The sequence below is a fragment of the Tamandua tetradactyla genome, chromosome 7 (assembly GCF_023851605.1).
Source record: "Tamandua tetradactyla isolate mTamTet1 chromosome 7, mTamTet1.pri, whole genome shotgun sequence".
NCBI lineage: Eukaryota > Metazoa > Chordata > Mammalia > Pilosa > Myrmecophagidae > Tamandua > Tamandua tetradactyla.
The window spans coordinates 65,914,140-65,931,491 of record NC_135333.1 but is presented as its reverse complement, the minus strand read 5'-3'; the positions used below and the strand labels follow the sequence as shown (position 1 = coordinate 65,931,491).

Sequence of the window (17,352 nt, the reverse complement as noted above, 5' to 3'; positions counted from 1 at the left end):
GGGATTTTGAGCGAAAGTATCCCACAAATTTTGATATGTTGTACTTTATTTTAATTTAGTTCAAAATACTCTTTAATTCCACTTTTTGTTTCTTGTTTGAGAAGTGTGGGTGAGAAGAAGGGTTATTGAAAATTGTGTTATTTAGCTTTGAAATTTAGTGGATTTTTCAGAGGTCTTTCTGTTATTGGCTTCTATTGTAATTCTGTGATAGTCAGAGTATACTTTGAATGACTTGAATCTTTGTAGATTTGCCTACACATCTTTTATAACCCAGAATATGAACTGCTTTGATAAATGCCCCATTTGCTCTTGAAAAGAAAATATATTCAGCTGTTGTTGGGTAGAGTGTTCTATAAATGTCAATTAGATCAAATTGGTTAATAGTGTTGTTCAAATCTTCTATCTACTTACTGGTTTTCTGTCTACTTGTTTAACTAATTATTGAGTGAAGGTTATTGAAATCTTTGACTATAATTGTGGACTTGTCTATTCTCAAGGCATTTTGAAGCTTTGGTATTAGGTGCATAAGTGTTTAGGATTACAGTGTCCTTTTGATGAATTGATCTTTATCAATATGAAATGACCTTTTTTTTTTTTGGCAGTGGTGGGGGGTACGGTATGGTCCAGGAATTGAACCTGGGTCTCTCGCATGAAAGGTGAGCATTGTACCACTAAACCATCTATGCATCCAGAAATGACTTTTAAAAAAATCTGTTAGTATTATTTGTTCTAGAATCAACTACACCTGTATAAATAAACTGTGTTCCCTTGACTAGTTTTAATACAGTACATCTTTTTCCAACCTTTTACGTTTAGCCTATTTGTGTCTTTATATTGTAGTGCATTTCTTCCAGGCAACATATAGTTGGGTTTCCTCAACTCAGGGACTCTTCTGGGCTCTTCCTGGGTTTCCCCACCCTGTGCCATGGCCTAAAACCTCTCTAGGCAATAAGATGGGGCAAAAACAGGGCCTACTTTTGTTGTTTTTCATACTTCAGGAACCAGGCTGGAACTAGGGTAAAGTGAGTGAGGCCCCTGTGGTACAAATTTAAGAAGTCTGTTGTTCTCAGGTGCATGACCTTAAAAGTGAATGCCTCCCTGGATTTTGCACTCTAAGTGCCTTATTCTTAAGAAGACACTGGCTCTCGGGGTCACCTGAGAGTGAGTACCTCCTGAAGTTTTGCATCTTTGGGGCCTCGCTGACCCCATCGTAGTCCTAGCCCTATTCAAGCATCCCTGTCCTTTGTTGCCTATGTCTAGTGTCTCAAAGACCATTTTCAAGGTATATTTTGTCTGGATATTTTTGTTGGTCCAAGTTGGGGAATACACCTGGGCTCTGTTGGTCCATCTTTTCTGGAAACAGAAGTTTGGGCTTATTCCTTATGAGATGAAAAATCCCTTATATAAGGAGAAGTGAGTCAAAGACAAAACCTCCCTATATAGAATTCAACTAAAGATTGTTCCTCCTTCATTCGAAACTCAGTGAGCATCTATTATATCCTATATTCTGGTCTCAGAATGAGGTAGCTTGTTTCTTTAGAAATGTTAGATTGGTTCTTTCATACCGTACTTCACATGTGACATGGGTCAGGGTAGGGAAAGAGCCAGATAAAGTTAATCCTGGAACAGAGAGATCATCTCTACTAATTTCCAGGCCGAGAGTACTTAAGGCCTTGCTTAAGCTCACACAGCTCATCAGTATCATTTGAACATTTTATTGTCTATTTTGAAGGATACAGAAAAAGGAGGCTTCTAACTCAAAACACCTTCCTCCACTGCCAGTCACTATGACTGACATCCCACCATTAAAAGCTCATTCATTATGGGCAGGGACTGTATCTTTTTCATGCTTGTGTTTCTCATTGTTAGGGCAGAGCCAGTATACATGGTAATCCATAAATGAGAATGATGAATGAATGAGCTAATGAACTAATTAATAATTGAATGGGCACATTAAATTATTTTATTAAAGATGTGCCCATTAAAATGATGAATTTGTATCTTGGAGGCAACTGTGGTTATGATCAGTTGGGGATGAGTGTGCTTTAACAGCAGAACCCATGAAGATAATGTGTTATCACGGAAGAAAAGGTCTCTACCTGTTCTGAACTTGAGCCAAGTTACTTAACCTTTCTGAAACTCAGTTTCTTTGTCTATGTGGCAGGGATACTAATCACACTTACCTTCTGGGGATATGTCAGGTTCCAATAGGATGAAGTATGTTGGGGGTCTGGCAAGAGAAAGCCTTTGAGGAATGACAAGTATTATTAGGCCAGTCACCTGGGTGCAGCAAGTAAGAGTGGGGTAGACCTACTAGGTGCATAGACCTTGCAGATAGAGTCCTGGTGAGGTCCCATTAAGATAGCAGGTCTCTACAGAAGCTCATATGTTACCACATCATCATCCAAAAGCCCTACCTAAGCACAGCACTGCATGTGAGTGTGTTTGGCAGTGCACATTAAAACACAACAACAACAACAAAAAACACCAACGCAATCCTCTTGCAGCTTACATCCAAGGCAGTTCCCTCTGGAAGACAGAAAATGATAAATCTGCATATAGTTAGGTAATGGCCAGTTCACATCATGGAGGGAGGAAGAGAAAGAGCACTTCCTGAGGGAGGGGCTGGTAAGAGAAGTGAGGATGGGAGGTGCATGTCCAGCCCAGTTGACTGAGAGGGTGCAGTCTGCTCTGCTTTTTTTTTTTTTGAGGCGCTGTCACATGGAGTTAATTCCTGAGGCAGCAGGTAGTTTTCCAGGCTGGGCTTATAGCTCTTGACAAATCTGGTACATCGAGGATGGGGACTGACATCATTGATCACTCAGGAGTCATGGTGTAGATGAGGCAGCCGTCTTTGTATTTGAGGCAATTAGGGAAACTCACCTGGTGATACCATTTTCTCTTTTTTCTACTAATATGGATGCAGAAGTTGATTTGGAACGTCACTTTTCTCCAGCTCCCTACAAAATTCATTATAGTGTGTCTCTCCCTCTCTCTATATATACATATATATATAAATTTTTTTTGTATGCTGTATGACAGGGGTCACATTTCATACTTTATCCAAGTGAGTATCCTGTTATTGCAGCAGCGTTTGTTTGTTTTTTCTTTCCTTTGTCTTGCTTGTTTGTTTTTGGGAACTGCATGAACTGGGAATTGAACTTGATCTCCCACATGGCAGGTGAGAATTCTATCACTGAACCACCCTCGCACCCCATATTGCTATTTTTGAATTCAAGTGCTATCATGTATTTAAGATTTGAACTTGGTCTACTCCTAACATTATTCAGATGGAAAAATCCAAGGATATTATGGTTTCTTTTATCACATTAACCTAATTTTCACTAATAACCCTTTATTATTTTGAGTATTTCTCAGACCTAGAGAGTTTTAGACCTCTAAGAGAACTTTAAGACAAACTGGTCCAGTCCTTGCATTGCAGAGATGAGGAAACTGAGGAGCAGACAGGTCGTGACTTGCTCCAGGTCCTTAAGAGGTGGTGGAGTCTACATGCCTTGTTCCATGACATCACATTGCTGGAAACTTTCTAAAAGGATTCCTGTTGGGGCTTTCTGACTGAGGTGTATGATTTATGAGTCCGTGTTGGCTGAGGACAGCTTTGGGTGTCACCAAATCAAGCCTGGCAAGTCTAGTATACAAAGGGAAGCTCTGTAAGGCCAGGGTGGCTCTCTTATATATCAGCTGCAGCATTCACCACCCCAGCATGGGATAAGAGCTTGCCCAGAGCCTGCTGATTGTGAATGATGGAGAGAGCAGTACATAGGAGGGAGGGAGGTATCTACCCTTGGCAACTCTGAGGAAGCAGGACAGCGTGAGATTAGGATCAAATTCAAGTCAGATGAACGGGGATTTAAGTCTCAGTTTTTGCACTGATTTGCTGTGTGGCCATGGACATGTCACTCAATCCCTCTGAGCCTCTCAGTTTCCTCAGTGGTAATATGTTAATATATGTTTCAGAGGAATGTGAGAATAAAATGAGAAAATGTATATGGGGAGCATGGCATTGTGTCTGCCTCTTAGTCAGCACTCAAAAATGGCAGCTGGTTTCCCAGGATCTGTTTTGTTGCTATTTGTTTATTTATTTAAATTCAGAGAAAGTGTTTTCAGGCTTTTTTCCTCCCCACCTTCTTTCAATCTGGAAATGGCAGTTTACTTTCCCTCCCTTTTCTTCTCCCATTAGAGGGCTGGCTGATCTATTAGCAATCATGGCAGGGTATCGCCTCCTTCTGAGCTTCTGCTAATTAAGAGGTGGTTGCTAAGAGATGTCTCGGGGGCACCCTGGTAAGTGGTCTACCTTCTACTCTTCCCCTCTTATCCTTTTTTAGCCTCCCTCCACCCCCACCACACCAACTCTTTACAATGTCCACCTCCCACTTTTCAGATTCTGAAAAGAAGTTAATAAATCTAGATGGCTGCCCCCAGCAGGAGGGTGGTCTCTACACCCCGAAGAACTGGCCAGGGGCCAAGGAGGAGCGGGGCCAGCCAGAGTCGCCTGGACAGTGCAGAACAGAAGGAGACCCCAGAGCAGGCAATGAGCCACCTGGACATGTTGAGGAAGGCTCAGGAGTTCTTCCAGACCTGTGATGCAGAGGGCAAGGGCTTCATTGCCAGGAGGGATATGCAGGTAAGAGGGGCCCCACCTGGAAGGCCCCATGGCTGGAGCTCGCCATTGGAGGCAACATCTTCAACAGAAAAGATGCCATCAGTTTCGCTCTGGAGAGGGGTGGTCAGCCCAGCTTTACTGGGAACCAGATCCCCTTGGTTTACTGTTTTTCTTGCCTTTACTTACTGTCAGATTTGGGGATTGTTTTCCTTCTCTGAGTAACTTTCTGGGATTGTGGGAAACAATGATCGTAGCATGATATCAGCATGTTATTTCACAGTTGATGTTCTCAACTCTGATGAAGTCATTCCCACAAGGTGCTGTGTGTGCTTTAGCAATAGATACAGTGCCGGGTCTTCAAATGGTACAACAACCTGGGAGGAAAGAATTTCTGGAAGTGTCTGTCTTCTACCCACACCTGACCACATTTACCCCATCCTAAGCATTTCCAGAAAGATATTGCAGAGCCTCAGTACAGATTATTGCCTAGGGGTGGGATGGACAAATTTTTTGTGTAAAGGGACAGATAGCTTAATATTTTAGTCTTTGTAAGCCATGTGGTCTCTGTCATTATGCCTCAATTCTGCCATGGTAGCACAGAAGTGCTGACATGCATAAATGAATGAGCATGCCTATATTCCAATAAAACTTTATTTATGAACTCTGAAATTTTGATGTCAGCAAATATTTTTCTTTTGTTGATAACTTTTTAACTATGTAAAAATGTAAAAACCATTCTTAGCTCACTAGCCGCATAAAAATAGGGGATGGGCCGGATTTAGCTGAAGGCTGTGGTTTGTCTACTGCTGGTCTATTGCCTTTCCACTTTTAGTGACAAAAGGTTCTTCTTAGATTCTTACTTTAAATTCCCCTATGCTTCAGCCATGATTTTACCCTAATGTGAGTAAACAAAATGTGGACTTCTATGAAACACTAGGGAACCAACTCTTTTCCCCCAACCTTTTCATCATCACTCACCTCACCGAGAGAGCCTTTTTCTGGGTGATGCATGCCTCTCCTGCTAGGAGGAAGACCTTTGATGGTCAGGTTTCATATTAAGTGTAGTTTTTGAGAACACACTGAAGTTGAGCAGTGAATTGAGACCGTCATTATCAGTCCCATCTCTGCTCAGACATGTCAGCTGCGAGGTTTGGAGGTGCAGAAATGGATTTATTATCCTGGGCTAAAGGTATAATAATTCTCTCCCTGTCCCATGGGATGGTGTTTCTCTGCCTCTCCTAGAGCTTTTCCACCATCCACTTATTGTATGAATTGAGGAAAAAGTCCTGGGGGACAGACAGCACCAGCTCAGCCTGCAGTTGAGCTCATCCCACCTTTGTTTGAAGGAACTGATCCCCCAATAAATATCACTGAAACTTTTCCCAGAGTTTCACTCCATATGGAAGACCAGCTTTGGCGTGTTCTGAGGAAACCTTTGAGAAACCCCTGTCTGGGAACTTCATTATTATCATTCAGAGGTCTATAGTTGTGGAGGTTGTTGTCGGTGGTTTTAATGGCATGCTTAATTTCTGACTATTCCCCTCTAGAAACAAAGAAAAAAGAATTAATATTTATCAAAGGTCAACTGTGGACCGTGCACCTTATGCAATGAAAGCGCTGTCTTTATTAATCCCAATTAACCTTCATTTAACCCCACTCTTTAGTGATGGAAGGAAGAAGCATGTGAATTTAAACTGTGAGAGTATAGATTTTTAAGAAAATCATTTGTGTTTGACTGGAATATAATCAGAAACATCCAGTCCCAGAGAGACCAGCTCAGCTATAATCCTCCTTGGCCTTCCTCCCTCAATTCTCACTCCCCATCCAGATGGAAGGGAAAGAGGCTGAACCACCCACCCAGCAGGCTCTTGGGCCTCCATGACATTTACTTCTGAGTCCTACTGCTCTCTCCAAAGTTTTTGTGTACTTGTGGACGATGAAGCTCTTCAAATTTCAGCTCTTCTGGTTAAGAAAGTGCTGTTGTGAGAGAACACAGCACATCGTCTGAGCACCTGGCTGCTCTCACTGGTCTCATCTGGAGGAAGATAGGCTGGGAAGAGGTACATGAAGGAGAAAAAAATACCCCTCTCATAGTCGACCCTGAGTTCTCAATGGAAGGCCCACATGTCCTTTGGTTCTCCTGGGACAGATCTTGTGGGCATCTGCTTGTTGACTCCTTTTTCCCATTCCTATCTTTAACTCCTTTGTGGGTACGGCCCCCAGCCTTTGGTGTGACTAGCTCCTTGGTGGACATGGCCACCACCAAGTATTTTAGCTTCGGCTTCCTACAAAGCTTCAAGGGGAACTGGATAGGGAGGAGCTTGGAAGCTTTTCATGTACTCACGAATTTGGCAACCAGGAAGTCCCCTTTAGCCCAGAAAATTGTTCTTAAGGAAGGAGAAGCTATGGGCTAATGAGAGGGGCAACACTGGGGGCTGGGGGAGCCAGTGGAGAAGCAGAATTAGGAGAAAATCATGGAGGGGCTTGTGGTTGTTTTGAAAAAGAAATGAAAGGCTAAGCCCCTCCCCTAGAGTCCTTTATCATCTTTCCCCTTACTAAAAAAAAAAAACAAAAAACAATAAAACAACTTTTGCAGAGGGTGAGATTAACTTCCTCAAGCATCCTGCGGAAGGGAAGACTAATCCTGTAGTGTAATCCCTACCAGTATTTAGCCAGCCCAACCTGAAACAACCAGGCCCAAAGAACAAAAGGACCAGGGTCCAGGAGAAGTTTCTTTTTATTTGGGCCCCAAGAGAAACCTGGGGGAACCCTGTAGGCACTCAAAATGGCTATTGCACCAGGACCCAGTTCTGCAAAGCAAATTCTGCCTGGAATGGTCCCCACAAAATCCAGAAAAGTTCCTTGTGGATCATAAAAACATGCTCAAGTTCTAACCCTTAGTCCTATAGCCATGCACTCATTTCTAAATAGGACCTTCAAAGATCCTATCTGGATCCTCTTTGGATCTTATCAAAGATCCTATTGGGCCTTCAAAGATCCAGTTTGAATCAGGGTGGCTCTTAGTCCAATATGGCTGTGGTTCTTATAAACATAGGAAATTCAGGTGCAGGAGTTAGTAGAAGCCATAGAAGAGAAAGAGCGCCATGTCATGGAGGTGGAGATGCATCTACAAGCCAAGGAACACCATCCTCCCTTGACTTGTAGAAGCCAAAGGAAACCATCACCAGAAGCCGCTGGGAGAAAGCATGGCCTGGCGATACCTTGATGTTGAACTTCTAATCTCTCACACTGTGAGTCAATAAATCCCATTGTTTAAGCCAGCCAGTTGGTGGTATTTTTCATAGCATCCCTGGCAATGTAAGACCGTTGGCCTGAGGGTAGCTGACACATTCCATTACAGGGATGGCAGATGAGGGACATTGATCTCTTGCTTGAACAGAGCTTAGGAAGTGGTTTGGAGAGTCTTCAGCCTTGCTAATGGCTCCTCAGATCTCTCATCATGCGCCACAAGGTAACTTTCTGGGTTTTGTGGGGGCCATTCTAGGCAAATTCCACAGGGTTGTGTCCTGGTGCACCACCCTAGAGACGCAAAGATGTGGAGATGAGGGCCCCAAGTGAAAACCAGTGCTGCTTCAGAGGGAAAGAAGGACAGAGAAGGGCCAGGAAGGAGAGGGCACAAAGGGACCCTTTCAGCTGGGGGAGGGTGATGGGGGTAGGATGGACAGAAGGTCTCTTTGAAGAAGCCTAGGGCCTCACAAACCCTGTTAGCCTGGTTTCTTTTTTTTGAAGGAGTAAAATGACTATTTATCAACCTTAAGTGTCAACACTGCCTAGAATTCTGGACTTAGTCAAACTTATAATCATTTATGTCAGGGATTGACAAACTATGGCTTGTGGGCCAAATCTGGCCCACTGCCCTTTTTGTAAATAAAGTTTTATTAAGACATAGTCATGCTCATTTATTTATGTATTGTCTATGACTGCTTTCATTCTTCATTGGCAAAGTGGAATAATTTTGACTGAGACCATATGACCTGCAAAGCCTATCTGGCCCTTTTCAGAAAAAGTTAGCTGGCCCTGATTTAGGTTGACAAGATGACTTTTAAAGATTTTTATGGCAAATTGGCTTGATTTTTAATCTGAATCTGCAACTTACTAGCTCTGTGAATTAGTGTTAAGTCTCTTAACCTCTCTAGATAATAGGTTTACAACTTTGTATTGTTAATAGCTCCCTTCTGGCAGTAGAGCAGAATTAAATGAGCTTATGTAGGTAGAGCACTTAACCCTGAGACTGGGACTCAGAAATTCCTCCATAAATGCACTTTTACATCTCAGCCCAGTCCCTAGTGTCCTCTATGCTGTAATTTTAAGTGTGAGTCATCTGTCCTGCCTTACAGATAAAGAAGGGGCATTTCTGCCCAAGAGGCCACCTACCATTCATTTCCAGCTGTCGCTATTCTCTATTGAGTCTAATCAGTCTACATCAGTGGAGGTGATTTTGTCCCCGAGAGACTACTTAGCAATGTCTGGAGACATTTTTGGTTGAAATAACTCAGGAGGGGATGCTACTGGCATCTATTGGGTAAAGACTAGGGATGCTGCTAATTATCCTACATATAATGCACAGGATAGCCCCCTCTTTGGTCCCCCAACAAAGAATTATCCATTCTAAGATGTCAGTAGTGTAGAGAATGGGAAACCCTGATCTACACCAACAGTTGGCCCAAGCCGAGCACACCTAGGCACAAGTCAGAATAAAGGCAGATCCTACCTTCCTGGACCTCACTTTCTCGTCTGAAAGATATCTGGTGTAGTTGATCTCTACCACAAGGAAGAGAGAGTACTTGGTGTTGGAACACAAGTGTGAACAGAATGCTATGGGAGCCCCCGAAGAAGGTAGAGTTTAATTCTGGCCAGAAAATGGATGTCTTCTGGTTTTGTCTTTAATGAGAATTTCACTTAATCATGTTTGAAACTGAGTAACCATTTGTTTAAACTACATGAGGCATGTTTCTGGGCTGGTGACCAGGAAGGTAAAAGCATTTGGCTGTAATGAAGCAAAAGACATCCTTTTTCAACAGCTCTGGGGGCCTGAGCCATCAGTCCTGCTGCAGGATTGCTTCCTGCTCTAGGTCCTGGAAAATCCCTGGCTTGTGAGACCTTGCTAAGAATCAGCAGTTGTGCTGGTGAGGAACTGGGTGAGTAGTCAGGTCCACTGTTCTATAGAAAGGGGTTCTGGATTCCCTGTTACCCCAGTCACTCATTCATTTATTTATGTATTTGACAAATATCTCAATACTCTGTGTTTGCTACATTGAGCTAGACCCTGGGGGCACTATATAGCGTAAAAATAAATGGGATCCCTGTCCTCAGAAAGCTTCCAATCTGCTGAAGGAGATAGACATTCATCAACGAATAGCATCTATCAGTATATAAAATGCAAACTGGCATAAGACTTATGAAGGACAGAAATACAGTTTTGGAAGTGGAAGTAATCTGGGGGTCAGTAGGGCTTTACTGAGGAAGTGATTCCCGAGCAGGGAGTGAAGAAGGGGGTTCTAAAGTGGTACATGGGCCATGAGCCGGGGGCAGAATAAATAGGAAGAGGTGACCTCCTCCTCATTTCTCTTCTCTCCCCACCCTGCCCTTCCAGATAAGTGGAAATCCAGACATTCAGGATTTCCAGAATGCTAGTTCTTGGTGGTGCTGTCAAGAGAGACTTTGAACTTTGTTCTGATATTGACAGTGGTGGTAGGTGGGTAGGTGTGTGGAGGTAATGACAGTTAAAGAATAATACACTGGAGAACTGTTAGATTATAGCTGAAGCCATGAATGGGAAATTGGCCCTTTATCTCACCTCTGGTCTCCACTGTGACTTTAGGCAAATCTCAGCCCCTCCCAGACCTCTTTGCCTAATGGAATGGATCATCTCATCCTGCCCACCTTCCCCCTCTTACCTGTTTCAGTTAAAAATGTAGATAGCACCAGTGCCCAGGGGATAGTACCAGGATAAGCTGCTTTTGCAAAGCTCTACAGACTCTGAGAAGAAAGATAAATAAGAGATCATTATAGTTATTGACACTAAAGGGCTTTTCAAGTAGGTCTACTAAACAGAGGCTAAAGAATCTGGTGTGGTGTAGCTTGCAGAGAAGGCAGAAGAAGCACTCAGTACTAATTTTCCAGGACACGAAGAGTAAGAATTACTTGCGGGATATAATTTTGCTTTCCCTATCTCTGCTGACAACAGAAATAGGAAACTGGCTTGAGATGTAGACAAGAAGGATTCATTTTAGATAATAGGAAGGATTTGTGGCCGGAAATATTATTAGGTTCAAGAAGGGTGCCTGAGGTGGGATATGAAACAGCCTTTTCTGGTTCATGCTAAGGAGAGAAAAACATGTGCGAGAAAAACATGGGGTGAAAGACAGGTTGATGGTCCCAGTGGCCTGTGGAATTTCCTTCCAGCCAGTCTCTCACTCCAGTGCAGCAAAAGATCACGTTTGAGATCAGATCCAGCAATCCTGGACTGAAGGTAGGGAGGAAGGAAGGAAGGACTGGAATCTGCATGGGATAGGAGTTGAGTTTTTCACCCTCCCTTCAGTGTGATGCCTTTTATTTCAGATGAAGCTAATAAACTTCCTGATTACAAAAGTGATTCCCTCCTCACCCCCACATAGTCTTACTGTGGCTTTTGAGATAGCTGGTTTATAGATTGTAGATAAGTCAGAAATTCTGCTGTATGATAAAACAGATGTACTTCTAGAATCTTTGCGCACTCTCACTCTCCTTCCTCTTAAAAAAAAAAAAACCCATTCATATTTAATTGAATTCTTCCAAATGGCTTCCACATCATCTTCTCTTCCCACGCTGTAATGCATCAGTTTCCCTTGATGCCTGTACCTGCCAAATTAAACTTTATGGCTTCTCAGCTAGAAGATTGCCATAGGATTATGCCAAGTGTTCTTGTAAGTTACGTTACAGACTTTCACACCTGCCAGCTCTTTTTTTTTATTGTTCACATGGGTATGTGTCTTCCTTTCCACTGAGCCCTATGTTCATTGTCTTTAGCTGTCAGTCATTTCCAGCCTGGCAATCTTGTGCAGGGCCTTGCTCCTTGGGTAGCTGAAAGGAAGGAGGAGTGTGGGCTGGATATAATGAACTCCCTCTGGAGGGCCCACATTTGGAGACTTAGATTATTAGGGTATATAAGAGGACTTGCTCAAACTATGCAAATTCGCCTTGGCCTGGGGCCATTGTGCATCAGGCCGAAGGCCAGAGAGGAGCATAAACAGCTCAGCTCTGTGCTTCTCTTCCTATCAGCTGGCCCGCTGCCTGCCCTTCTCTTCTTGTGAGGTCCTGGTTAGCCCAGGTCTCATGTCCAGTGTCACTTCATGACCTTCTCAGACCACTTTGTCCAGTCCCCCTTTAAAAAAGCAAATACCCTTCGGAGGCTTGATACCTATATTAGTTAGGGTTCTCTAGAGAAATGGAATCAACAGGAAATATCCGTAAATACAAAATTTATAAAAGTGTCTCAAGTAACTGTGGGAACGCAGAGTCCAAAATCCTCAGGGCAGGCTGTGAAGCTGACGACTCCGATGGAGGGTCTGGATGAACTCCACAGGAGTGGCTCGCTGGCCGAAGCAGGAAGAGAGAGAGTGTCTCTTCTGAATCCTCTTTAAAAGCCTTCCATTGATTAGATTAAACATCACTCATTGTAGAAGACACGCCCCTTGGCTGATTGCAGATGGAATCAGCTGTGGATGCAACCGCCACGATTGTGATTTAATTCTATGAAATGTCCTCATAGCAACAGACAGGATAGCACCTGCCCAACCAGACTAACAGGTACCACCTCCTGGCCCAGTTAACACATGAGCCTGACCATGACAATACCTTAAGCCAATGGCAGTTAACCTCTCATAGGCAGTTAGTTGTCAGCCAGCAGGGAGCAAGAGTGAGACCCCAGACTGGGGCCTGAGGGTGGGGGCGGGTCACTAAGGGGAGGGAGGAGGTCCTTATGCAGCATCTCAGAGCTACTGGAGCAGAGTGGGTCCAGACAAGCTTCCTTAAGCAGTGCTAGGGCACTGGGAAGGCCTGTGAGAGCGTGACCCACGCCTGCATTCATGGCGCAGGGAAAGGGTGGATAGAGCTGGGAAAACCTGGGTGCGAGACCTGGCTCTGCCAAACTCACCAAGTGGCCTGCATGAATTAGTTGACTGCTCTCCGTCTGATTCTCTTTTTCTGCTTCTCTCCTACTTTTTGTTAAATCCTTTCTCTATGCCAGGCACTGCACTCAATGCTTGTATATATGATCTCGTTTAACTTCACTGTTAACCATGTGGGGTGGGTGTTATTGTACAGGTGTGAGGTCCTGTACAGTTTCAGTCCTTTACAGGTGTTAAGAGTACAAGCTTTGAAGTCAGATCGGAGTTTAACTCCTGGCCATGTCATTTACCAGCTGTGTGGCCTTGGGACAATTCGTTTAACCTCACACTGCATCTACTCATCTATAAAATGGGGGTAATAATGCCTAACTCAAAAGGTTGCAAAAATATTTAAGTGCAAATATGTATCAGTAGACCCCTGTCTTAGTTTCCTAGGGCTGCTTGAGCAAAACCGGGGACATAAAACAACAGAAATTTATCTGGAGGTGAGAAGTCGAAAATCAAGGCATTGGCAGGCCCATGCTTCCTCTGAAGTCCATAGCATTCTGGCAGCAGCTTGCCAGATACCCAGGGTGTTCTTTGGCTTGTAGCATAACCCAGTCTCTGCCTCTGCCATGTGACTCTCTTCTCTGTCTGTTTGTGTCCAAATTTCCTCTTCTTATAAGGACACCAGTGACAATGGGTTAGGGCCCATCCTAGTCCAGTTTGGCCTCATCTTAACTAATCACATCTTCAGGGGTCTTATTTCCAAATAAGGTCACATTCACGGGATGAAGGTTGGGACTTGAGCTTATCTGTTTGGAACACACTATTCAATCCATAACAGTCTCCAGTAAATGGTAGATGTTCCAATATACAAAGGCAGAGAATGGAAGTGAAGTCATCAGGATGTAGAAGCTTGCTCCTGGCTTTTGGTAGGACTGGAGCCAAACTCTAGGCATTTTTTAGCAGAAGGCTGTGCCATTGCAGGTCAGCTCCACAAACATCAGCGTATTAACCAATGCAGCCTGGATTGTTTTCAGAGGCTCCATAAGGAGTTGCCACTCAGCCTGGAGGATCTGGAGGATGTGTTTGATGCCCTGGATGCTGATGGCAATGGCTTTCTGACCCCAGAAGAGTTCACCACGGGATTTAGTAAGTTCTGAAGATGCTGGGGATCTCAGGGCTATGGGTCTATCTAGAGCTGTGTAAGGTGTTTCCCTGCCCCCACTAGATCTGGGGGACATCAGATGAGATTTCCTGCCCCACTCCCAGGTATCCAGAGCCCAGAGTTTCCAGACTCTGGATTACTTGAGTCTCTTTTCACATGTCCATCTCATCTGCTTATACCTCTGCTCTTTTAATGCCCACCACATTCCTATTGTCAAGTTTTCTCCTCCCAGAGAATGGCCAGGGAAATGAAGTGAAGCTCTGGCAAAACACTTGGAATAAGAGGGGAGCTGAGATGAGATTTCCAGACTCTTTTTTTCTGCTTTGATGCCAGTGGAGAACAAAGTGGAAAGACTGACTAGCTCGTTTCCACCCAAGTCTGGCTGTGTCTTCCGGTTGTCAGATCAATTTCTAGAGGGTTTGAGTAAACCAGTCATTCTCGAGGTAACCAGGAGGAAGGAGACCGGATATCCCTGAAAAAGATAAAGAATGCTTGATCAGATACTTCAGAGCTGATATGATAAATAAACGCTGATTTATTTACAGACAAGTCAACAGGCAAGTACTTGCATGTATCTGCCTCATAAAAAGTGCCATATAGATTACGTAGAAGCATCTGATGGTTTCCCTGACCTCCAGGAGCTTGTAATTGACTTGAGAGGACAGGAGAGATTGCTGTAATATGAAACTGTATAAGCAGGCCGAGAATACTCCAAGGACTGTAAGGTGACTTGTAAATATGAAAGGCAGCTACAGGGCTGATGGTGGTGGTATGAGACTAGAATGGCAAAGTGAAACTGGTAATCAGGCTGATGGAGTGCAGTGAGGGAAAGGTCTGGTTACTTAGGGAAGATATCACCAAAAAAGTGGCTTCTGAGCCAGACTTGACAGGATTGAGAACCCTAAAAGTGCTGTAATATCTGTTATGCATTCTTCCTTTCCTAGGTTCCAGCTGCTCTGGCAGAATACTTATGGAAGGGGGGCAGACTGAAACATAGACCCAAAATCCAGTATATGGAGTTCAAGAACCTTTTGCTATAGGGAATTTCCTTTTTTGTTGTTCTCTCAGATGAACCTCGAGTGATTCCTGGCAACTGGAAAAACTAAGCCTTTTCCTAGGTGGGCTTTGCTTAGTTGATACACTTGTGCCATGTATCCCCAGGTCACTTCTTCTTCAGCCAGAATGACCCAAGTTGGAAAGCAGCAGATGAACAGGTGGCCCAGCTCCAGGATGAGAAGGTGTATCAGTCCAGAGGGGAAGAAGATCTGGGTGACATGGACGAAGATGAGGACGCCAAGTTCCGGATGCTGATGGACAAACTTGGAGCCCAAAAGGTTTTGGAAGAGTGAGTGGCGCCAGTGACTTGGGGCATGGAATTCAGCCTAGAAAGACCTTCTTTGTCTATCCCATTTAATGAGTGTTTGTTAAACACACTGTGCCAGTCCCTGTGCTCAGTGCTGCCCCCTTAGGAGCTTTGCTTCCTATAGCCTGCCATTTACAATGACCTGTTAAGGTCTAGGGGTTGCAAATCTGCTTTCTAAATTTTCTTCCGGGTAGTAAACATTCCTCTTCTCTCTATCCACTCTACCCTCCTTGCTTCCTGCTTTATATTATTTTCACAATCCTTGGCGCTCAGCCTTGCTCCCCGAAGGATGTTTATAGTCAGACATTTGTCCCCTGCCCAAGGGGTTTCCAGTGTGCTTTTCCTAAGGCATCCTATCGCCAGCAGCTCGCCAGCATTTTCACCTCCCTTGGAGCCAACTGTGTGTTTCTGGAGCTGAGTGCATCCCAGCCATCCCCACTGTGAGTGTGATCCTGGCAGAGATACCTCATGGGGCCTGCACATTGTATCCCTGAGCCAAACCAGACCTGTTCAGTAAGCTGCAACAAGAAACTAACCAGTTTCTACCAGCCTACTTGGGTCATCAATAGCTCAGCTGAAATTTTTAGAGGCTGGAACTTCAAACAAAAACATAATACCTCAATCATTTTGTTTCCCCCCAAAAGTGCTTTGGAACCAAGAGACGCATAGATCTAAGGCCTGACATTCAGAGAAAAGAAGGTATTTTGTAGCTAATGGAAACCAGACAGTGGGCCTGTAAAACTTGCAATGCCCTCTGTCTCCTTTCCCCATTGCCTTTCACTTTTTTTCATGTTTGGGTCTCTGAATCTCGGATTGTATTTCATGCAGGGTGGAAATGACCTAATGGTTGGAACTGATATTTCCTGAGCTTGGGAAAACAAGGGACTATAATAGAAAATGATAAGGAGGAAACAAATCCAGGCGGGGCCTGTGCACAACATCTGGGCCAAGGCAAGTGTCTATAGCTCTGTCTTTTCAGCAAGCGGTTTGGTAGACTATGCTGGAATTGAAAAAGGCTGGCCAAAGTCTGTTCCTGGCAGGAAGGGGACAGGCACAGGCCCCCAGATGAGGCCTTAAGCAGGAAGTGAAATTTGGTATCAGCAGCCACTCTTCTGTGGACCTAGAATGTGCTGGTGCAGGCTTGGATCCACATAGAATAGAGTTGGGGGCACAGGCAGGTGGGGAGCTCATTAGTCAGATGCCTGACTCAGCTTCTCTAATGCCAAGAGGTTAGAGCACAGTGACACTGCCAGGGACCCTTGAAACCTCCTCCTGGAGAAGAAACAAGAAGAGGGCAGAGCAGGCAAGCTAAGATATTGAAATAAAGGCACCTCCCCAACCACCCCTCACTTCCCTAACTGCCATCTTCTTGTTAGGGTTATCAAATCTGAGCTCTCTAGATGTTATCTTGAAAACCATAGTTATAGGCCCATGCAGGACTGAGCCAAAATGAGTTTTTCCAGAGGATAGAAGGCTCTAGAGAGATTTGAAAAATGGTCTATAGAAATTGATATGTAGAAGATGGTGACTAGTGATTTCTATCCTCAATGAAGTTAGAACATGAAGGGATGGGGCTTAAGTTGCAGCATGAAGCAACCACTGATGACCATCAGATGCCAAGAAAAGAAATAGAGGAGGTTGTGAAGACTTCTGAGGTCTTCAAGGATCTCACAAAATGATTTGCAGATTGTTCTAGAGACAGGAAGGATGCCCCTATGTCCTTCCTTGAGGGGCAGCCACCGTGTGGTCCAGAGGAGCTAGACTGGACATTTGGACTCCCTCGTTTCCTTGGTGATCTTATCAGCTGAGTGATTTGGCAACTTAATGGACCTTGGCTTATTCTTCATCAAGGGTCAACAGGTTTGCTCCTTCTCCATAATCTGGGGTGAAATGGTGCAGCCATGACTGTTTCAAAAGTTTGGGAAGAGGGTCAGGTGAGACTGCATATCTCAGGGGAAGAGTCTTAGTCCAATTGACCATATTGCCAGGTTCCTATTGGATGTGAAAGACAGTCCTTGGCTGTCCAGATCGCCCTTGGTTTTATAATGCTTTACTTCCAGAGGGGATCAATCTGCCACAGTGATGG

At 44.2% G+C, this 17,352-nt stretch overlaps 1 protein-coding gene across 3 annotated transcripts in view; it reads left to right on the top strand.

The window, feature by feature from the left end:
* The window catches only part of CRACR2A (calcium release activated channel regulator 2A), a 131,814-nt gene that overhangs the window by 50,462 nt on the left and 64,000 nt on the right, over nt 1-17,352 (top strand). For 2 of the 3 annotated variants that reach the window (XM_077169715.1, XM_077169716.1), the window contains 3 exons: nt 4,403-4,645; nt 13,776-13,887; nt 15,065-15,248. In XM_077169715.1, coding sequence (XP_077025830.1) covers nt 4,430-4,645; nt 13,776-13,887; nt 15,065-15,248 — 512 coding nt within the window. In that variant the 5' untranslated portion in view covers nt 4,403-4,429. Of the gene's footprint in view, nt 1-4,402; nt 4,646-13,775; nt 13,888-15,064; nt 15,249-17,352 lie in introns of those variants that run through there. The other variant, XM_077169717.1, reaches the window with a different exon arrangement.